Source organism: Nesoenas mayeri (genome assembly GCF_963082525.1).
Source record: "Nesoenas mayeri genome assembly, chromosome: 6".
Lineage (NCBI taxonomy): Eukaryota > Metazoa > Chordata > Aves > Columbiformes > Columbidae > Nesoenas > Nesoenas mayeri.
The window spans coordinates 39,757,615-39,781,573 of NC_137545.1; the positions used below are offsets into that span (position 1 = coordinate 39,757,615).

Here is a 23,959-nt window from a genome sequence, read left to right on the forward strand (position 1 = left end):
GCTCTGATGCCTTCAGAGAAATAGACCTTATTGAAATCTGGGAATTTAATCTTTTAGTGTCTTCAGAGTCTGGGGACATGTTGCTAGAAAAAAAGCTGGGCTTTTCAAAACCATTTTGAAAATGCTAATTTTCAGCAGTTTAGATTATAACTGCACCTAAATGGATTTCCACTTCCCTGGCTCCATAGCTGGGAAATGAGCAATTCCAGTGTCTCTTTCTCAAACGTTTTCTCATACGGTTACATAGCAATATAAATAGCAAGTTTCCTTGTGATTCTTACCATATTACTTCACCCACAATCTACATATAGTAGTACCAGGGTGAACTAGGGAGGAGGAAAATAGAGTAAGTGTTGTACATCACTGTCTTGATGTTTTGTACAGGAAATATAGAGCAAGTCCTGATGATGAAAAATGTTTTGGGAATTTGAGTAGCTAGAAAGGAGTTTGTTGAATTGCACTAACACCAAGACAGGAGGTTGAAGAGCAGAACCGCTAGACAAGGTGATCACCCTGTACAAGTTCCCCATGGTCCTTCAAAGGGTTCGAGAGCTGACGTGCTCAGCCATTTGTCCATTTCCAAATTTTAAGAATTAACAGAGAAATAAAAATCCCATCTGTGCTGTCAGTAGAATTGTAAAAATTCAGGGAAATTTTATTAGACCTGGGTTTGGGTCTAAGACACCCGCAGGGTTGCAGCGTGGTCCTCTAATGCACTTGTAACATGCATATATGGGACTGTGGAGGTAAGATATGTTAATTGGCTTCACAGCCTGTCGTTTTCCTTTGCAAGATTTAAAAATGTGTAGTGTGAGCAGGGCCAAAGACAAAGTGTAGTGTCTGCCAGCTGGACATGACAGGGACTTGCAGGGAGATTACGCCGTAGAGGAGAATGGCTTTTGAGATAAGGGTAATCTTTTACATAAACTAACTCTTCCAAGGCGGTTTGGATGGGTGAGTGATAAGGACAATAACAAAACTACAGGCTGACGCAGCTGATCCTGGTGTTCAAAGATGATCAAGATCTCGCCAGCAAGATAACTCAGCTTCTTCTCCTGACCGCAAATAGCTGGCACTGATACATTTTTGTATGAAGGGTCCCTAGATTAATACTCTTATTTTATATTCTTCAGGTCAACCCAGTAACCATGGAAAGGTCTACAACTCCTGATACGGCCTCTGAAAAGCCTAATCCTTCCCACCACGGTACAGGGGCTGTTCAAATGAGGATCAAAAATGCCAACAGTCACCATGATAGATTGAGCCAAAGCAAATCCATGATTCTGTCCGAGAATGTGAAAGTCACTGAGCCTGTAAGTAAAGTTCTACTAATATTTTCTAACTCTTCCCATTTTTTAAAGCCTACAGAATTAACTTAAGTGTGGTTATGATATTAATTTCATGATCGTCTCTTGCAGGGAGGGATTTATTTGCACTATATACATTTTTAGGAGTATGCCTAAGCACTGGAATAACAATTTTCCTTAAGTGAAGGAATTTGGCTTTGGTGGCCAGGATCATAGTATCTACTCAGCATTGCAACTACCAAGCGTTACAGCACTTAAGTATGGCTGCTGTAGAGAGTAGTACTTATAGTATCATATGTATGCCACGATTCCTCAAAAGGCAAAGGCTAAAACCAGACAAAAGAAAATAAACTGAAATTACAGCTCTGTAAATAAAGGACAACTTTGTCAGTAACAAAAATAATTCTTGCCCTAAGAATGAATTAATTGTAAAACTCAGGCACTAAAGTTATCTTATGATTTTAATAGTTGACAGAGTTGAAAGAGTTGAGTCATTTTTCGTCCATTACATTTTTTTTTTTTAATTAAATAGTTAGTGATGAACTCTATTGCCAGTTGCATCCCTGCCCCTGTACTCCTTCTGAGCTACTAAATAAACTGATTGGTATGAGTCTCCCCTGGTTAATTTTCTTCCATAATGGTGGCAAGTTGCAGCTGAGGCCATATGATGTTACAAAATTATTTATGCAATGTTAGCCACTTTTTGGACTCCAGATCCATTTTGTTCTCAGAGAATGCAAATGAGGGTGAAAACTCTGCTAGCTAGGGACAGAGTCCCAGGTCTCAGTCACTTCACACAACCATGCCAGCCATTCATTTTTTTGTTTTGTTGATGTAATGGATTCCTATGAAATATGCAGCTTTCTAACAAAGTTATTAAATGGAGGAAGGCTACAATAACAGCTGTATTTTATCCCCTTTTTACCCAAATTCAAACTCAAAATTCAAACTTATTTAGAAATACATTATTTTAATCATTAATTTGTCTGGCATATCTTAACTCATTTCACCTTCTATTTCTGCGAAGAGAAATCTGTTTAGATCTTAGCAGCTGATAAGATACTAATTTACCTTCCATTTAAACGGTAATGTTTGCCTCAGACACAACTGTACGTGTTTCTTCCTTTTTATCTGACATGCAATGTTTCTCCATTACAAACCTGAAATGATGCTTACAGTAATTTACTGGGAATACTATAATGTATTATCAGGAAGAACTGTACCTTTGAAAAAGTTTAAAAGTTAAGTATATTTAATGATGCCTAACATATTTTATTGGCTGTGTTTAACAAAAGGCACTAGGCTGCAGTTGTTTTTGACAAGCATGAAAACATCACAGCATGAGCCTGCAAAAGGAATTATGTAGAGAAATTACAAGTGATCCATCTCTCAATGAATTATCCACCTCAATAGCCTGCAGAACTCAGCTACCAATTAACACCTACTTTATTACATGTTGGGATGTACTTAATAACTTTCATGTGTTTATGCACTATTACCTTGACTGATGCCTCTTGTACAATTAGGCATAATTGGCATATCAATATGCAAAAGTTAAAAGGATTAACCCTCTTAAAACTAATGAGCATTTCTGTATCCAGCTGCTAAATGAGACAAAATTAGCATTTTTCACTTTTGGGCAGGATTTTATAATGCAGTTTCTCATTGTTGATATTACCTTGTTACATAACTTTAGTTTTGGGGATAGTACGCTGGACTGTTACAGGGCAAGGGCTCTAAAAAGTTAAATTAGACATAAATATGCACCACTGTATTCCAATAATCGTAGCAGGTACAATATATGTTCATTGGTTGAGAGCTGAAAAGTTGCTTTGTGTTACATTTGTTTAGTAGCTAATTATATAAAAGAGGAATTTTACTGAGTATAAGTCATTTTACCAAGCAAACTTGGCTCCAACATAATAGATTGAAAGCTTGCCATGCTACTAATTTCCTTTCTATTTCGATTCTTTTCATCTCTTTCTGCCATGCAGAATTTTCTGACTAGATATTGACAGACTGGAAGTGTTTTGGCGTATTTCCTTCAATAAGCCTCTTAAAGTTGTTTGCTAACACCCAAACCAAAAGTAAAATTCCTAAGGATCCAATCATTTTATAATTCATGCTTGAAATGCGGTAAGATTCAAGTTAAAAGACCAGTGGAGTATCAATTGCATATATCAATGCATCCTGACATACCTGAATCTGTGCATGAGACTTGTGAAGGATTTTGGGGAAAGTAATGGAGGCAAGGAGGTTCTGTCTGTCTTGAAAAAGCTGGGTCCAACTGATGTACATGCACATACATATATATGTGTGTGTATATATATATATATATATATATACATTCAGTAATTGTGTTTTAAAATTCATGACACTCTATTCCAGTGCCCTTACATACACAGCTGTCACTTTTGCCTTTAAAGGCACACAGCGCCCTGCTAAAAAATACATATTATCAGTATGTTAAGCAAAGCTAATTATTTTGTGCTAGAAGAGAAAAAGGATCTATCCTGATTTCTCTGTTTGGAAATTTTCTGTTTTTCACAGTCTGCCTCTGGTTAGATGACAGATAAAATCTATAAGGTGTCCATTGATTATCTTTATTTTCTATCCTACATTGACTGAATATTTTTGTTGTATCATCAGAGCTTTTTAAACACTAGAAATAGCTGAATAAGGGACTGTATACTACTCTTCCGTGGCCAATATTTGGCATGTGCTTGATACCTTATGTTTTATTAATAAATGGGACAAATTCTCTTTATCCACCTTATGCAAAACCTACTGAATTCAGTGGATTAAGGCAATCAGCATTTGGCACATTCTGAATAATCAATAGAAATATATCTTTCTAAATCATATTTGGAAAAAAAACCCCAAACAACTCCAAACAATAAATGACAAAAACCAGGCAAAAAACTAGAAAGATCACTGGTGATTGATAGAGAAGAAAATACATAATTTTCTCTAAGGGACATGTTGTACTCCAAAGCATTTGCTGTGATGCTTGTAAGCACACCTGGGGCTATACATTTGAAGGTGGACAGATTATTTTCTATAGTGTGACAAAGGAGATGCATCATTACATCAGTGGGGCCGTATGCACTTGTGCATTTTATAGTAGTGAAGATGCAAATATGGAATGCATAACTTAATTGATGCAAAAGCTAAATACAGATTCTTGGGGGTTTACATTATTTATTTGGGTGGAAATGCTTGTGCAAAGGTTGAAATTGGTATTAAATGTAGAGTTTAAAGAGCATAAATCACGAAGCTGGACACAGACTATGGTAAGCAAGGGCTCTTTCTGTGCTTAATGTTAGTGGCTGAACTAGCAATGTAAATGAATATTTGCTGTTTTCGTCTGTTAGACCCCAGGGAAGTGCATTTTGCTTCATTCAGAACAACTTCAAACAATGAAATGTCTTTTTTTTATTATTATTATTTTTTTTTTTAATTGGTGTCTATATTAAGAATTAGAACCTATTTAGTCATTCCAAAATGTTAATGTATTAGAGCTTTTTCTGATTAGGTTAAACAAACTGGTATGTTTATTTATCTCCCTAATACATTATCAGGGAAATGGGAAGCAATCTTCTTTTGTTTCTTACTCCTGTGATCATAGAACACTTGCCAAAGTTATGGCTAGCCAAAAAGACAGAAATAAAATTGCTAAAAATATAAGCCTTCTGTTTAGCAGAGTTTTTGAGCCATATTTTGAAATTGCAGGGCTTGTACATGTTTACTTCAAATCAAGCTTATAGTCAAGTTTGAGGCTTTGTTTGTATAGATTGTCCTGAAGTAGATCCTGATATTTAATTAAAATGACACTAAATCACATTGAATTGATAAGACTTGGCATCTCAAACAAAGGTAATTGCCCGTATTGGTTTTGTACAAAAATAGAGCTGCTTGGAAAATGTGCAGCCAACACAGACTGTCAACTCCATTTATAGATCAATATGTGAAAACCATTGATCAGGCAGGCATGTGTAACAGTAACACTTTGCATTTATTTGTTGTTTTTATACCATGTTAAGGCTTACAGGATTATCGGCTTCCCAAATATTTTGACTTCCTCATAAATATGTTATCTGTTTAATGTTAATTACAAGACAGACTCCAGCCCTCTTTTAGAGCATTTTCAGTTTCATTGCTGTGGGTAGTTTTAGCTGAAAATGGATTATTTCAATCTCTGAAAGATCATCAGAGCTTCTTTTATGGTATAGTTTATTTAGGGAAAGTTGTTGAGGGTTCATTTTCTTTCCTCAGTTTACTTTTTTTTCCTGGAGGTAAAAACAAATCTTCACAAAACATTTCTAAAAGCAGAAAACCTTCTTCTATCTTAGATTTGTACATTTGAGGCAGAAGGGGAAAAATATTCTCTTTATTGTGTCCTAATAGTGACTGCCTAGGCTTTATTCTCTGCAAATTTTATCATCACATACTAGTCCTTTATAGTTATACCTACTTCTATCAGTGTAAGGAAGTAGCTGTGTTCCCTTCAAGGTGTTACACAGAAGATATAATAGTATTGGGACAGAAGTAGAAAACTATAGGAGCTTCCCATGACAAATGTGGTAATTGTTAATAAATGCGAGCTTACACCTTGTTCGGTCCAAATATTTCAAGGTAGGTATGAAAGCAGTGAATGCACAAACACAGTCCAGTTTTACTTCTTGAACATGAATATTGTCCCCCCTCAAAGATAAATAAAAAAATCTGTTGAGTAGCATTAGTAGTTCTCCTTCTGAGTGCAGGAGAACGAAAAATGAAGTGTGTCATACGCCCCCTTACTGTATTCAAACTAGTTTTGTGCTTTCAAAACCTACACTGGATCTCTGGTGTGTGTTGTGTTTGTAGAATGACTCATTTGGCCCTTGGCGTTTCACACACGTGTCCCTTGGTCCCCACCTGAGGTGCTGCTCCAGCTCCGGGACAGAGACCTCGGCCTGCGCTGGACATCACTCCCAGACGTGCCCCGACATGCTCCTGAGTGTTCTATATACCATAAACCCCTTTGACTTAGAGACTGGAAGGAGAATATAAATGCGTTAGAATATTTTAGGGTTCAGTTTACCCCATTCAATAAAGAATTTTTCCCAATGGCTCAACGCAAGTTGCCTCCCAACCTTTTCTCAGGATCGGCATTTAGTGTAAAGGCATTTTTCAGGCTCAGAATGAGCCTTTTGTTTTTCTGAATATTCATCCCCCCCATCCTGTTGGTTTTTTTCCTTATATATGTCCTGAGAGAAGGTATTCTTTATCGTATATTTGTATTGTAGCACTTCAACTGAAATAATCTTGGCTAAAAAGTAGAAAGTTAATTTTATTGTTAAACTCCCCATTTATTTCTCCTCCAAACATTTTCACTGTACCATTTCAGCTGCGTAGCTTGATAGGCAGCATCATAATGAGGTCGTAGAAAAAAGAAATAACCAGCACCTATTTCTTCTTAAAAGCGAGGATAAATTCATTTCAGCTCTATTAAGGGAGTGGTGAATGTAACTGGTTTGGCTTCCTTGTTAAACCAAACTGAAGTTCAGAAGAGATATTATATGAGTCGGAATTGCTGATTTTGACTTTTACTCAGTGTGACAGAAGGGTAGAAAAAAGGTTCAAAAACCTCCAGGTTTTTTTGCAGTCTTACATTATCTCATGCTGTGAAAATCTTTACTCTATTTACCAAGCACAAATTAGTCTTGCCAAAGGTTCTGAAAGTTTGCTACTTCAGCTTAGATCCTAAAACTTCAAAGAGAGATGCAACTCTACAAATTAGTGTATGTGCTCTGCCATGGCCATTTTAATGTGAACTTAACTAAATTCGTTTATAATTTAGTACTGATTGAACGCTGCCATAAACGTACACGGGATACATTTTTTAAAGTTAGTCCTCTGATTACTAATTTGAATAAAAAACTCTAACCTTGTTAGCATCTGGACTTATTTCCATAATAACAACCCCTTCAGAACCTACAAAGTAATGAATAATTGACAACAAATGAAATGTTTTGATAGTTGTCGGCACAAAGCATGTTTAATGTTTTGTGTTGCTTCCTAGCTAATTATGTAGATGACACATTTGTCAGACCTTGACTGCCATTAGAAACGTGTTTCCAGAGGGGAGAAAAACAGGCTATTCATAGAGTAATTAACTAGAATGCTCAATGACCTGTGAGAGATTCAAATGGCTGCCAGTTCAGACATTGTTTTGTTACAGAAGCAGAGGGGTAATTAAAATTCCAAATTACAGTGCTATGATGAAGCATTTGTTTGTTGACAGTATACTCTTACTCTAGTTTGTTAATTCTTTTTTAAATTGCTTCTAATCCATTTTATAGCTTTAGGAGTTCCGTCTTTGAATTTACTGACAGCTAATATTATGGTAAATTGTTCTTCGGCAGAGTACTGCGGGCTTGGCAGTTTCATGGGAGCACAAGGTGGGTGGGATAGAATTGCTTGTTCTTTCCCTAAACTGACATACCATGTGCTGTCATCAAGACGCGGCTAACGCGGCACATCTTGTGAAATGATATGTTCATAATTCTGCGTTAGGGAAGATGTCTACTTAGGGGAGGAAATGGTTCAGATAAAGTAATAATAATCAAACAAATTGAGGAAGATGTCCTGAAACGTTAGAGAAAAATCCTTGATCCGGTTGAGATGAGGATGACGGTGGGTTAGGTAAGCATTTTGGGAAGCCGAAGTCTGCTCAATAATGGAGAATTGGAGGACAATCGTGTGCAGCAAGAAATCAAGCACAAAATGTGAAGAATGGAGTATTTCGTAAGACTTGACTGTATCTTTGCCAACGCCCTTTGTAGGCAGTAATGGACATGACAGGCTAAGACGTCTTTTCCTGTATAAACGGGGACTCTTTGCAAGTCCAAAGTGTTAAAGTTCTCTAAACAATGAATTAAATACAAGCCCGAGTGAAATACTTATTTACTTTGCCAAAAGTGAGAATACGGTTTTGTTAAAGAGATCTGACAGAAGGAACATGGTGTTTGATGCAGGAGAGCTGACAGCGGCATGGAGTGAGCGCTGATTATCCTGAAGACACTGTCAGCTGGGATTGATTTCCACTTTCTCCGTTTATGTAACGGTTCCTGTAATACAGCTGACCCCCAAATCACGTTACCTTGTCATTTCTCTGCATGGATCAAGAAGAGACGAGCTGAAAATAGCTAGGCACTGACCTTGAACTTGCCGGAGAAGTGAGAAGTGACAGCGGGGGCTCTGCAGGCTGCGGTCCCCGCACCGCGGAGCGGCAGCACAAGGGGGCAGAGCAGCACCGGAGATCACAGGTGGAGCAGCTGATGCTGCACAAGCACAAGTCTCTGCCAAACAGCTCGGCTTTTGGTTTTATTATTATTATTTTTTTATTTATTTTCCCCTTTAAAAATAGAGGAGACGCTAGCTAGAAGAGCCGCTGACTCCAAAATGTTGACGCTCCCATCGCTTGAAAATACAATTATTTGAAACGATGCTTAATATTGAAATACCTTCCTAAGCAAATGCATTGCTAAGGAAGTTTTGCATCCTCTCTATGAATATCTCCTCGTTGTTTTCCCAGTATTTAGTGAAAGAATGAAACGTTTGTATTATCATTAACAGAGTTGTCTACAATTTTGGGGGTGCTTAACGAGATCAGTGCATTCATCAAAGCCTGCAAATCCCTTGGAGTTTCATAGAAAGCATGGTGTAAATATTTAAAAACTATTTTAAAGCTAATAGGACAAACTAAAAAAAGAGTAAAAAATTAAAAGTGTTTTTTTGTTGTTTTTATTTATCTTCAGATGCGGCAGTTCTCTCTGTTGTAATGTATATCTTCAGGGGGAAAAAAGAAAACTTGGTCGTGAAAATATTATTTAATTTACCATCCAAAATCCATGCTCCACTTCTTTTGTTTCAGCTTTTCATCTGTGCTTGCCTCTTAACAGCCCTTTTTGTCTCTGATGCTGGCAGTAGCTGTGGAGACATGAGAGGCCAGTGCTTTGGGGTGTCACCAGAGGTGTGAGACCTTTGGGCTGGACCAGGAACCCTGTACTCACCCTTTCAGCTGTCTGGCCAGAGTTCTCACCTTCATTTGGTGACACCAAGGCATGTGTGCCTTCTGCAAAGGTGATGTTGGGCAGTTCAGTCCAGACCCTGCTCTTCTGCCTAAATATTATTGCATTTTTTTCACCAATGAATCTCCTCAAGACATTTAGAGAAGTAAACCATGGATTTCCAAACTGGTAGAAAAGCAGATAAAGAAATGCTCAGAAAATACCTGCTAGGGTTGTGTTAGTAGTTCTTCAGAAAACATAGGGAAATGCAAGAAGTACATGTTTCTTTTGAAATTATTTGGTTTATTGTAATCTATGGAATAGCAGTGAAAACATACAGTTATATCAGTTTTTTAGCCATATTACAGAAGATGTGGTGGCTTGTTTAAGAGCAGGGTACAGGTGCAGACAGGAGTTTTCATTTCTCAGAGGTAACTGGTGACTGGGGCTCCGCAACCAACAAGAATTTAGGAGAAAGGAAAAAAAGACACACCTGCCCTTCATTCTTTCAATCAAAACCATACAAAAATGATGAATTGAATGCAAATTAGGTGAATTGTAAGAACTCCAAAAGTTTCCCTCCTTTGCCTTAGGTTATTCAAAGCTAAAGGACAATCACGGGGTTGGATCAAGTGCTTGTTGCCCACAACATGCTTGTTCTAAAACTCTACAAAATGAAACCTTTGATCTGTCCTGGTAAGGAAACTGAGCAGACTAAGAAAACTTAGGGATCAGATTTTAACTAAACAGAACACCTTGAATTGTATCATTTTCTTTAATGTCTAATTCAAACTGATATGATCCCAGCCCCTTTGTAACATTTTCATTATTTCTTAGTCCATTCCACACATCTTTGTGTTTTGTTTTGCTTGTATGAAAAACATATTTCCTGCATCTGTTCTGAATGTGCTTCTCAGACTTATAATTTTTCTGCTATTTTGTGCCGTAAACGGTGCCACTGAAATATATAGACATGTTAATGACACTGAAGTTACCACCCTGATGCTGAATGTCCCAACTCACTGTAAAGCTGCACCTCTTTGCTTCATGAGTGAGACAGCGACATGCCAAGGTGTTACAGAGATAATATTTTATATATGTAATATTTCACTTGACGCCCATGATAGCCTTCTGTTCTATTTATTTATTGCAACCAAGTGGAGAAGGAGCTGGACTGGAATTTGCCATGTTTCCCTGGTCCCAGCTTAGACATTGGCCTGCCAAGAGACTTTTATTCTTTTTTTCTGTTTTTCTACCCATAAAAAAGGAGTGAGGACGATGCCTATCTCATTCACACCCACTAGAGACTCTGCCTCAGAGCTGGGTCGACTGTTATGTTTCAATCATGTTCATTACGTAGATAATTCTATTCTCAGCATATTAACTCTATTAATTGAAATAGAATTATTCCACAATTATGCTAGTGTAACCGAGAGGGGAACTTGGCCCCAGGTCCTGTACATTTTCCTTATCTATATTCTCTATGCTTAACTATTTCACTATTTTTCATCAAAAAAAGTCTTGTTTTGGCTTTGTCATTAATCAGTTCTGTTCCCTTGATTCTATACCCACGTGCTTTTTAGTGGCATTAGGTTTCTCTGGGGGCTTTCATGCTTTATAGTGTATATTTCAAAAAAGTATGCTTAAAAATATTGTTTAAAAGAGTCTTTGTGGCAATATGTGTCAGTGCACACCATGACAAGGAACATAAGCCGCAGAATTATATTCCTCTTACGTTATCTTTATTAAATACTGCATTACGGCTAAATTGTGGCATCTAACACGTTTCCTTTCAAAATGCCATAAGATGTGAAATATGTAGGTACTGAAACTGAGATGATAGCAGACTTCCCATAGCTAGTCTTGGGCACCTGACCTGCATAGTTTCCCACAGGGGAAAAGTAAGCTCCATTTCTTTAAATTTCCAATGAGAAGGGACATGTGTCTCCTTGCATTGAGTTGCATTATATCACATCATGTGACGTGGAGTGACCCAATGCAACCTGACAGGAGAGGTAAAGAACCAGTGTGGTTTTTGTTTGTTTTATTGCTGCAGTGAAATAATTATGCTACCGATGCAGTGAAATGGGAAACAAATTATTTTGTGCATGCCCTAAATACATGTGCTATTGTACTATATATGGACATGCTTACTTAATGTTGTTTAACGCTCTGAGAAGAGATTTTAAAACAAGCAGCAGAGTGTCCTTGTTAGGCAATGTGCCTGTTCTTGGACAAATAGTTGACAGCAGCATTCTCCTGCCCTAAATCAGATCAAATTCCCTTTGAAGTCAGCTTTTTCTCTTTTTTGCAGGAGCAATAAGTGCAGGATCTGATCCAGTCATGTTAACATGGAAATATTTTGTTCTCTGTTTGACTTCTTAATGGAAATAGGTCTTGATCATCTATGATTCTGTGTTTCTGAGTGTCCTTGCATCCACACACTATGAACTCACAGCCATGGCAAGACTGGAATTCAAACCTTCCCCTTCAAAGAGCCGAAGACCCTACATTTGGGAGAAACAGGGACCTTCATTTTTCAGTATACAGCCAGTAGAAAAAAACAATCTTCCTTTTCTTTGTATTTCAGAGAGCAACACTACTAACTTATTTTTCTTACTTTAGGACAGGACTGAATATGCCCGAACTTTGGAAACCATTATGCCTTTCTTTTCATGATTATTGACCACCTGAGCTGCCACATATTCTGACAGTTACAGTAAAAAGTTGCATTTAAGAGTACAGCCAAAACCCAGATATAAAGCAAAAGAAAAACCCAGAAAAAGTGCTCTCTTTTCTAATGTCTGAATCTTCCTGCAGTTTTGGAATCAAATTTGAAAGATTGTAAAATACCCTATCCCATTTTCCCTTGCTTCCCCTCACTCCCTAGAGCTCTGCAAGAAAAATTGTCTTCCTGGATATTCCATCCATGGCCAGAACTGGGAGTGCTGCAGCTGTGATGAGCGAATCTGTTCTCATGACATCTCTAGCCCTGAGGCAGGTAGAAAACCCAGATGAGCATCCAAACTTTGGTGTGTTTATTTGGACCAAACCTGAGGTTTGGAGCAACTGAGCTTCACATCAGCAGTTCTGTCATCCTTAAGAGCTCATTCTTCTTGATTGTGGTCCTGAAGTCAGACTCTTAGTTTATAACCTCATTACACACACAGAAAACCAATGTTTAAAAATTAAAGTGCCAGGTGCCAACTCTTTTCAGTAGTTGGCTACTTCAACTTTGAGCTTTCCATTTTTTATCAGCGAATGATAAACTGTAAATTCAGTGTTCCCAGTTTAGGTCTTTCTCAAAATTAAAGTGTAAATCTGAAGTGGCCACCTGTAAGCACTAAAACCTGAAGACATTTGGACACAAGTTAAACAAATTGTTAAAAAACTGCCAATTGCTTGCGTCAGGTTTTAAGAATAGGGAAGATCTAAAAATTGCGTTTTACCATTTCCAGGCCTGATTTTTTTTTTGAGTGATTTTTTTTTTTTAAATCAAGTAACTGAAGAGCTGGGAAAAGAAATAACATGACTGCAGATAAACTGTTGCAGAAGAATAAGGTTGACACTACCGTGCAAATCTCAAAAACGTGGGAAAGGTGGGGGCAATAGGCTGGTGATTGTGAAAGACATTGAATAATTAGGAAGCTGTGGGACTTGGAGGCAGGTGGGCTGGGAGAAATGGGATGGGAGAGGTGAATTTGGGGCAGCTGTGTGGGGCTGTGGGCTCTGGCTGGAGAAAAGGTTGTAATCCTGGTCTGTAGTGCTGGTCCTTTGTTGGTGACCTGGGAAAAGACTCCTCATTAATTCTGTGGTTTAACCCAAAGCTACGCAATGCACGTCCAGGTAGGTGTGGACTTCTCCATATGGTGGTTTGTAGATGATCTTTAATCACACTGAATTTGGCTGAAACTCCTAATCCTTTAGTCTTTGAGGGCTGGATGATTTTCACAATGATCTAAACAAGAGGGATATCCCAGTATACTCTGAGCACATTATGTGTCCATGCATGATCAGTTCCTTAAAACCTACCACTGTTTTACAATAATTTATTTTATTTTTTTCATGTACATTCTTTAACAGTTTTATGGGAAATTAGCATGATTACATGAAAGTTTACCTTTAAAATACTTTATCATGTATTTTCCTTACCTAGAAAATCCCAGTGCAGCCACTGCTAATGTTTGATAAGATTTGTACCTGGTAGATTCTAAATTACATTAATGCATAAAGCCGGCAATGCCAGGCTCCCTTTTGTTACAGTTATTAAAGCTGTAACTGAAATGATATCTTTCATATTGATCTTCAGCTAGCAGCTCTTATCCAGAAGCTTTGTTTCACATTAAAGACACTAATGATTGTCTCCACAAAATGAGCAGCTTAATAGTTAGAAAAAGTTAAATAGGGAAAAGAAAAAAAAACTTTGATAGCCACCTTTGATAGCTCTTCGTTCCGACATCTCTCATAGCCACAAAGTGCAAGCCAAGCATTAATAGACCTTTTAATAAAATGACTTAAAAGAAATCAATGAGATTTCTCACAAAGCCTCATTTCCAGCAAGATATATTATTTAAATGTTTGTATTTCTTCTGAACAGCTCATGTCCTCCTGTAGCTGCCAGAGCCTTTCCTGGAATGTCTCAGGGTATCTTTGTAGGGTTTTCACTTTTTATTTTCAGGGATCTGGTTTTGATTTATTACCTAATTGATTTTTTTTGAGAAAATATAATTCCTATACTCTTCCAAGGCCGGCAAAATTTTCTGTACACATAGGGACCTCAGCAAAGTGTGTATTTGTAGGGTGGAAGGGGAAGACTAATTAGATACACTAAGAGCCTTTTTGACTAGTCACAGGTACTTTGATTCCTTCATGGACTATAAGAAATCTCTCTTTCCTTGCCTGAAGGCAAAATGGATATATCCTATCAGTACAGCTCTCCAGTTGCAATTGTGATAAATGTGTCTGCAAGACCTGAGGCTTTGACTTAGATTGGAGTTTGTGGGTGAAGAGAATATTATTTCACTTTTTTTCTGGGATTTTGGGTGGGTTTTCTGTTAGTTTTTAGTTTGCTTGTTTGTTTTGGCCCAGGATGCAGAGCAGCTGCTGCATTTCTTTTTCTATTTAACCAGACTTTTTTTTTTCCCTCCCATTTTTGTCTACAGCAGAGTGTAAGATAGGTGTTTTCCATGAGGTCATGTAGTGTAAGCAGAGAAATACATACAAAAATTCAGGTTCTCTGAATACTTGATACTTGACATACCCTTAGCTTTGATATAAGTCTTGAATAGATACTTTTTTTTTTGATGACGAACAGCAAACCCCTGGGAAAACCAGGTCATGTTTATTATTTTACATAAACAGAGGTATAGTATGCTGGCGAAGTTGAATATAAGGTATTACATTAATTTGCATTGTTGTAAATTGTAGTTCAACAAAGATGATACCCTATGTGTTCACTGTGGGATGGCTTTTCCCTGATAAGCTCTAATCAATCTGCAGTAATGATTAAGTCAAATGCTTCATGTGTTAAACGTTCATATAAGAACCCATGGGGGTGAAAAGTGAGAGGGAAGAGAAAGGAATGAGAATCATGTTGAGGAAAAAAATATAACAAAATATCAACCAAACAAAAACAAACCACTAAAAAGAAATCTAAACAAACAAAAAAACCCGAACAAAAGCAACATCAGAAAAGAGGAGACTATGCAGAGGTCCACAGCTAAAAACATGTCCCTCTTCTCTCAGTGTCACATGGGGATTCAATCCTTGCTCCTGCTTCGCTTTTCCCAGGCTCCAGTGGAAGAGCTGGGATTAAGCTGATGCAGGGACATGTTTTGGCCGCTTATTATTTATTACAATTTTAGTTCCAGGTTTCAAAAACAATTAGCAGAACTGCTTAATAGGAAAATGACTCTAATTACTTGTTAATTGAGGTTATCTGCTTCACATTATTCAAAACGTAAATTGTGTTGACACTTGTACCCAGATATGATTACTTAATAAACAGACTGAAAATGCATCATGAATGCACACACCCCCAGAAGGAGGCATTATGTTTTTCGACTCTAGTTTGCTCATCTGAAAAACATTGAAAATATATATATATATATATATATGATTTGCATTTAACTCACTTCTGTCATGTTAGTTCAAAAATATAAATTATACGTTTTGAAACACGAAAAGATGAAGTACTGAGATTTAAAAGTGAAAGGGAGTATTAGGTTTACATATAGTGTGTTCAGGTAAGGTTTACACACCATAAGAAACCGAGTCACATCGAGAATGGTAGTACCTCTTAAATAAATAATTCAACTGATAAATCAAGTATCTGGATTTAAATAAAATAGCAATGTTAATATTTGTCATCTTAGTATTTACTCTTGTGTTTGATTTTGAGGATCTACAAAAAGAGGAGTGGTGTTATTTTTTGAAAATAAACTGATTTGGGGATGAGAGAGATTCTAAACAAGGTTATATTCTCTAGAACCAGAGAATTCTATAGTGTGAGAATAAAAACAAAGTAATCCCCTTTTCCTTATATATTAGTGGGTCCTGGGACCTCTGTTTTTTTTTTATAGAAATACACAATCCTTATGTTTTAAAAAGTCTTAGGCCATTAATTAGATTTCATAGTAAACTGAATGGCTCATGACATCCAAGACCATGACTCCATATGATGGAAATCTGTGTATTTGCCAGCCACATCCGTGTGGATAGGATCAACCATGTTTTATTACAGAAAAAAAAACTATAAGAAAAGATGAAATTGAACATTTTCATTTTAAAGTCATAACCAGTGAACCTGTTGGCTGGAGATTTCACATGTGGTTCATCTTGAATTTTTGCTGTTTGAAATGAGAGAAAGGCCTCGCTTACAGGAAGCCGTGGGACTTATAGGAATTATAGGCAGAGAAGTTGTGATTTCAGCCTCAGAGTCCCATTCTGTGTCTTAGACTCAGGAGTCTCCATTGCTGAGGAGTTTTTGGAAATGTGGATGTCTGCAAGTCACGGTGGTCAGGCAAGGAAAGGGAAAAATCAGGAAAAACAGTGGAGAGTGGAAAAAGGTTAATTCTTCAGATAGAGGAGGGCTGATTGCATGCTTCACAGGATCATTTGTTTCTTAATATGCAGACAGAACTCTTCCACCTTGAATTTTTGGGTTTGTATTTTCCTTAGCTAAATATAATTTTAAGCCATTTTCTGCGGAAATACTATTACTCTCTTCTGCTTCAGATTTTTTACCAAGAGATGTGGGGAAAGTTGCAAAGCCCACAAGGATGGAAGTTTTAGAGCTGTGTTTGTGCCCATTAATTTATCTTCTATGATATTTTCCCCGTTTTCACTCTATTTGACATTGAGCCTGAGCTTTGTTCCTGACTTGTAGCCTATGGCGGTAGAACGGGGAGATGAGACATCAAGGAGATGTAGAGCACACATAAAAAGAGAAGATGTGTAAAAACTGAAATGACATGGCAGCTGAAGCAGCTTGTTGCTCAGCTTGGTTGCGTGTTTGAGTGGAGCAAGCGAGGTAAATTGTGATATGTAAGAGAATAACACTCGACAGGGTGTATGGTTGTAAGGTATATGGATGCTCAATCATGTGGTGAGGCAGAAGGCTAAAGGACAAGCGCCTTCAGTATCCGCACAGTCTGTAGATATCCGTGTGACCTACAAAACAGAGGGTGTTGGGCTCAGAAAAAATATCACTTACAAAGCACATGTGAGCAATTTTAAGGAAATGAAAGTCCATCTATACAATTTAAGTACCTCTTAATCTTTTGGTAATTAGCAAAACGATGAAGTTTAGGGAGAAAATTCAACATCACACTCTTCTGTGTGCATTTGCACCATAAGTAGACGAATTCTCACAGTAATATATACACAAGCAACCATTTCTACTTCCCGCTGGTTATACTTAAGCACCTATTAGAGTTACATGTGCCTTTATACTAATTTTTCTGAACATTTACAGCAACCTCTCTCTGTGCATGAGTGTGCTTGTGTAATAAATCTGATGATTTTAAAATCTGGAGTAGGATTTTTTTAATGTCGATCTCTATTTAAAGCATTTTGGATATTTGAGCTGGGAAGAGAATGGCCCTTGGTATGCTGACATTAGAACATTTCATGTTTATACAGAGCATTTTTTAAATTTTGATATTTCTAGAGCTATGTAGAAAGTAGTTTGCAAATTAGTTTCTATGGCAATGTGTAAGAAATTACTGAAGGAATTATAGTTTACAGGGATTTATCTTCCATTTTGTTCCACTTTAACACACACATGCACACAAATGCTTAAACCTGCAAGAAAATATAAGCAGACATTTTAAAAATCAGCATGACACAATATGCCAGCTCTCTGAGTGTATGTGCACCTGTAAAAATGAGACTAATTATCCCATTTTGGTTTGGTGACTTTCCTTACAGATAAAGAGATGATTGTATAAAATCACTGCAAAATCAACTTCATAATTCTGACAGGTGGAAATTATAGATTCCAGGTAGTTTTGTTCTTTCTGTAAGACACTGTGCTGCGCACTCACCATTTTACAAATCTATAGTCACTGAATCTAGACGGTGAAAAACTGAAATATATTGACCGATGGACTGTTTTTTGCAATGCCACCCATTATAGAGATAGGCCCCTTGCACAGTGAAAAGAAGCCAAACACTAAACAGTGTATAAAATCTTCCCTGTAATAAACTTCACCCCAGATGCTTTTCCTGTAGTTCTGGAGTTTTCGGAATTCTCTACGTTTTCAACTCTTTGTAGAGCAATAATTTCAAGAATCTTGTTTTATCTCTAATTTTAAGAGCTTAATGCCGTTCTGTTACAAGCACACTGTTAGTATGATGCAGCTGTTCATAATCACACAGGAAAGACAGAAAGAGTCAATAAATATTTGTCTCTTCTGTTTTCATTTTGTTTTGGTGATGTTTTATTTATTTATTTATTTTTAATCAGGTCTGATTTACTTACAAGAAACTGGTGATGAACTTTCCATGCTATTAATGACTAAAAAGATACTGGGTGGCTTCAACCCGTAATGCTAATTTTAGAAAAAATTTAGCAAAATTTGGGAAATTTTAGGAAACTGAAATGAATGCCATGCTAGAGCCTTAAAGAGTTTTCTGAGGTGGTTCTCGCCTGTTGATTTCAATTTTAAATAAATACTGGGTTGTGATGGAAATTACAGAGGGTTCAAAAAGGGCAATCATCATGCCAATGCTTAAAAAGGAAAAATGGCATGACTCGGAAAATATTATAGGCAGATTAACCTAAGAGAGTATTGGGTCACCTAATGGAAAAGTTGTTGCAGGGTTTTATTAAGAAAAAACAACCTGTGAAGTTAGGAATATCGTTACTATCAGTCATGATAACTGAAAAAACAAAGTTTAAAAACGAAACAGCATTATGTTTTTATGCAACTCTCGTTGTAAAAAGCAGCCATATTTGTGAACTAGACTGAAAGTTTGTAAGTCACTCAACTTAATAGTATGTGACATTCTGATTAAATATTAGCTATGTGCTGTATCAGTGAAGCACACGTTAAATGGATTAAGAACTGATTAATTTACACGTTTCAGAAAGTAGTCCCTGGAGAATCATCATCAACTGGGTGAATTTTTAGAGTTGTTCTCCAGAGACTAGTACTAAGCTTGACACTAATCACTCTTTTTATCCATGATGGGGAAGTAAATAGAACAGTTCTAATAGCGTTTCAAAATAAAGCACAGATTGATGGACTGGCAAATAGATCTGGGTAAAGGCAGTTGTGGAGAGTGATCTGGATTGCTTAATGGCTGAAAGTGCATTTTAATTTATCCAAATATATGTACATATGGGAAACACAGGCCGTGCTGTTCCCAGAACTAGGAACTGCAATTCTGAGATTTTTACTGCAAAACACAGCTCCTATGAGTGTGTTGGTGTCTGAGAGTTTGAGCTGACCCTTGTGTGTGATAACGAAGTGAGACAGCAAACATTCATTTCTGTCAGTGGCACTGAGGAAAAGGAAGCTAGCGATACTAAAAAAAATGAAAATTACACAAAGAGGCAAAAAAAAAGGCATTGGAGGTTAAGAAAATTATCTTGCCACTGAGGGACTTACAGTCCTCAGCATGTTTCAATTATCTGAAAGAAATTGAAAGGCAATTGATTCCCTACTTACCTATATTAAGGGACAACACTGGGCACCAAACAGTTCTTCAAGATAGCAGAAAAAGGCACCATGAGATGAAACGCCTGGAACTTGGAACCGCCCCAAAATAAAATGAGAGTTACAGTACATTTTGCAAAGGCTAGTGGGAAACTATCAAGGGGATTGGTAAATTCATCATTTTTTCATGTCTTCAAAGAAGAGATGGATCCCTTCCAGGGAGATATCAAACAGAAATTTCCTAGGCTAAGTCCAGTGTAGTTTGGATAAAATATTTATATAAACATTTCTATAGCCAGTGCCATCTTGATTCCTTGCCCATGTCAAGGAGTAGAGAAGCAAAGAGATCCAGTGGCAGGTGCTGTCTGAAAGCCTTCATCGGACCAGGGATGAAAAAGGGAGACACCCAGCACATAAGTGATAAATCCTTTTTCCCTCTTCTGTGTCTTCATGACTTTGCTGATGGTTTGGTATATAAGTATGTGTAGCATGGTATATATGTGCTGAAATGTACACATTTTTTTAATAAGTTTGATGACTTTTCTGGCAGTGTGTCCAGAATAAGTACTGCCTTTATACCCTTCCTGCATTTTGGATGGCAGAGGATGATTCCCATTTTCTTTCGTTGAGGGTTTTGTTTTGTATGTAAGGTAGATGACTTCTCTATCAGAACAGAATGAGGAAAATAAAATCAGAGGCAATTTCCAGTCTGTCTAGATGCTTCAGAAGTTTCAAACAGGATAATTCCATTTATTTTTGTTCTTTATCTGCTGTAATAATGTTACATGGTTTGCTGTCAATGTAATGCCACAAAAGTAAAGAGGAGAGATTCAGTGTGCTTGAATCAGAAATACACACTTCCCTCTCCTACGTGTTATCTTCAGCTCATGGACCAGTTTGTGGGGTGAGCACAAGAGAGTATTGTGTTATTTGAAATGTTTCTTTGTCTATAAAGGGCAAATAATTAAATAATGCTTAAGCAATGCAGTCAACAATATTTTGCAATCATAGTTCTTTGCCAAGATGCAAATGGATGATACTTTTTTTTTTTTTTCCTCCCAATATTAACCTGTGTGACAAAGAATAAAATCAAGAACTCTGAAACTCAATAGAAATTTGAAGAACTAATTTTGGTATTTAAAAGATCCCAAATAAACCCTAACCTTTTACATTTTAGTACTTTTACTGTTTCAGCAGGTTTTGGTAATAGTGCTAGGATACTAATTTTGTGTGAGATAAAGGCAAATAGCAAGTGAAGAATCCCAGAGCTGGGTAACAGTATTAGCAGTCACTGCTGTCCTACCTGGTTTGTTGCAAGATTGTGATCAAAAACAAAACTGAGAAATCTCAAAGGAAAAGTGAAGAATATTTATGCCTCTAAATATTTTCATTTTTTCCTGGCTGAATATCATGATGTTAAATAGAATAGGAAGGAATCGTCCTGCTAATTGACCTTTGCAAAATCACCCATTTGCTTAAAAAGCTACTTGAAGTACATCAGTTAGGATCTTGATTGCTTTATTTCTTTCATGTTAGTGTTTATAATGGCAGCAGGGAAAATCTGTTTGAAAACTTTGCTTGGTTCTTTCTTCTGCTGCGTATGTACTTTGCTCCTTTGAACAATGCTAATAAGCAATACTGAATTGTATTTTAGATGTTGCAAGTTGTGATGATATGGGAGACTAATAGGAGCCAACAAGGCTGGGGAAAAAAAAAATCATTCATGAGCTTACTTGTGTTATTAGTGCAAAGGGAAGGGAGAGCAGGTGGCAAGTTAGATGGCCATCTAGATATTATCAATCTGACAGGTATCCAAGTGGTTCTGTATTACAGCCTCTAATTTTGGTCTCTGAATAGTTTTTAATAAGATTTAGCTCTGTGGCTGTCAGCCGTGACCTGTGTTAGAATCACATTAAAAATGTACTTTGTGAAAATTCCTCTACTGACAAAAACAAAGGACTTTCCATTGGAAAAGCCAGAGTTTTACCTCTGTTGCCTGGAATCAGCAAGCTAAAAGTTAGAAAGGATGGTGTCTTAGTGGTTTTTCCACTTCAGATTAAAGAAGCTGAGCTAAGCTTAGAAATCAGAGCAAAGTAGATTTTTATTCAGGTTCTTTGATATTTTTTTTTGACATTTTTTGGCTTGTGTTCCTTATAAATCTAATTTCATTCTGGAGCCAGGACCTTTTCGGCACTGCTCCTGTGGAACTTGGACACAAAGATCTGACAATATGTCCAGACCAAAACAGATCAAGTCGTCACACATGACTGATTCGGCTGAGCATGCTCAAAGACAAGACTGATGTCTCTGTGCAGCAAACAATTCTCTAGGGTAGGGACCGCGCTCTCAAATCCAGTCACCCCAGAGTAAACACTAAGTTAGGCACAGCTTAAATGTACCTTCCAGCACAGGCTTCTGCTGCTGACTCAATGAGAGCCCCAAGCCAGGCTGCAGATCCAGCCGCTCTGTAGCTTTTATATCTCTTTTCAGCCTGCTAGCAAGTGTCCGTAATTGTTAGAGCACTATCGGGGTGCACTTAAGCAATTTTGTGAATGTTTCATAGGTATTTGCAACTCATTTTATTAATTTTCCATGAGTGTTTGCAAGTTTGATAGTTTGTTCGCCAGTGTTGGCAGGAAGTCCTGGAAGACTCTGTTGGAAATATTCTCTACTGCAGAGATCTTGTTGTTTTTCTTCTTCCTTCTTTTAAAAGTTTTGATCATCTAATCAAATAGTAGAAACTATAGTATATCACTTTTCTAGCAGCTCCTGTATGAAGAATTATGAATGGTTTATAAAAATACCATGCAATTTATATACACAATAACATCACTTGAAATTTTAATAAAAGATATTATTTTGGAGTGGTGAACAAATTATTAATTTTTAAGTAGTTTATTGTTTGAAGTAATAAGATTATTATTTTATATGTTGATTTGCTTTTACTCAAACTAAATTTGGGAAGAAAATTATATTTTAGTTTTAACATTGCTACTTTTCCCCAAAATATCTGTAATTAGCTTGGATTTTGGACTTAAAAAAAGAAAATAAAAATAGAGAAGCTATTCTTCTCTACTAATTTCTATAAAAATAATACCTTGTTACCAAGAAGGGTTTTGTCATTATTTCAAAGAGCAATGACACAAGTTAAAATGGATCTTTGTTAAAATGACATTTTTGCTATCTACTGGTGCCATTGTTTACCATGAAATATTTACTGCAGTACGGTCTATAAGGAATATGCATTGAAGGTAAACAACTTTAGACAGGTCTAGATTTGGTTTGCACTGGTTTCTGTATGATCTGCCTTCGATTTTCATTCACTATGGCCACTGAGTGACGTGTGGTGCCCAAGGTAGGCTAAGTCAGGTACCAGAAGCCTGGGAAGCAGTATGAACTGGGCGGTTCTCTGATTCGTGTGTCCATGGGAAGGATGCTCTGATGCTTGAGCCAGTTTATTTTCAGTCAGCCCGAGTGTCTCCCCACTGCCATTGACAGGGAAGAGCATATTCTTACACAAGAATCCTTGCAATTTCCTTGTCTCATTCCATTTTGTATTTTTTTCCCCGGTATATTCCCCCCTCCACTTTGTGTTTCTGGCACATATATGTCCACAGGTGTTATTAAGTGTAGGGTAGCATGTGGTGTCCATGCTTCAGTGCTATCGCAGAGGAAGGACTTCCTACAGGAAAAAAAAAAAATGATCACTTTCAGTATTTTGCAGGCTGCCCATCTAAGCCCATCATTGCCTGGCATCTACACACTAAGGGCAAGGATCCAGCGAACTTGTGAGTGGGCACCATGCCATCTGAACAGATGGGCATGGAAGTAGGCAGCCAGTAGACCATGTATGTGCATCAACTGTGGGTGTTGAGGGCAAGATTCCCAGTGGAGAATGTCCAAACAGCTGTCTGGCCTGAGCCAACATGCCTACGACCAAGCAAAAGTGCCATCCCTAAATCCTGCTGAGTTGGATTAACCTTCAAAAATAAAAATTGCTTCTGCAGTAGCATAAGGTGAGTTTTTGGCTTGTTTAAATCTGAGAGAAAGAATTAGGTAGGCAGGATAAAGAGATGCGCTAACGTACAGTCCACTAGAGAGGACTGAGCATTTGTCTAGGGATATTAATAATAATTTATACAAGGGTATTTATATGGTATACATTAACTGATGACTTGCAGGAGTCTGACATCAATGTTCATTATGCTCTTTCTGTTAAGACAATCCTTTCAAGGGAGGCTGAGCTTTTGAGTGCATTTTGATTGTAGTGTATGTACTGCATGTGATTTTGTAAAGGCAATTCTTTTGGATTTTTCTGCACATTTACTTACTAAGTTTTAATGGTTGTATTTTTGTTTGTTTGGTTTTTTTCTTCCCCTCACCTTAAGAATCTTATTCTGGGGTACAACTGCAGGTCAGAGTTGCTGACACAGTT

General features: G+C 37.2%; 1 protein-coding gene across 1 annotated transcript in view; it reads left to right on the forward strand.

Annotated features, from left to right (window-relative positions):
- The window catches only part of ARHGAP15 (Rho GTPase activating protein 15), a 324,795-nt gene that overhangs the window by 15,076 nt on the left and 285,760 nt on the right, over positions 1–23,959 (forward strand). The window contains exon 2 of the mRNA XM_080346977.1: positions 1,134–1,313. Within this exon, the coding sequence (XP_080203103.1) occupies positions 1,149–1,313 (165 nt within the window). The 5' untranslated portion in view covers positions 1,134–1,148. The remainder of the gene's footprint in view (positions 1–1,133; positions 1,314–23,959) is intronic.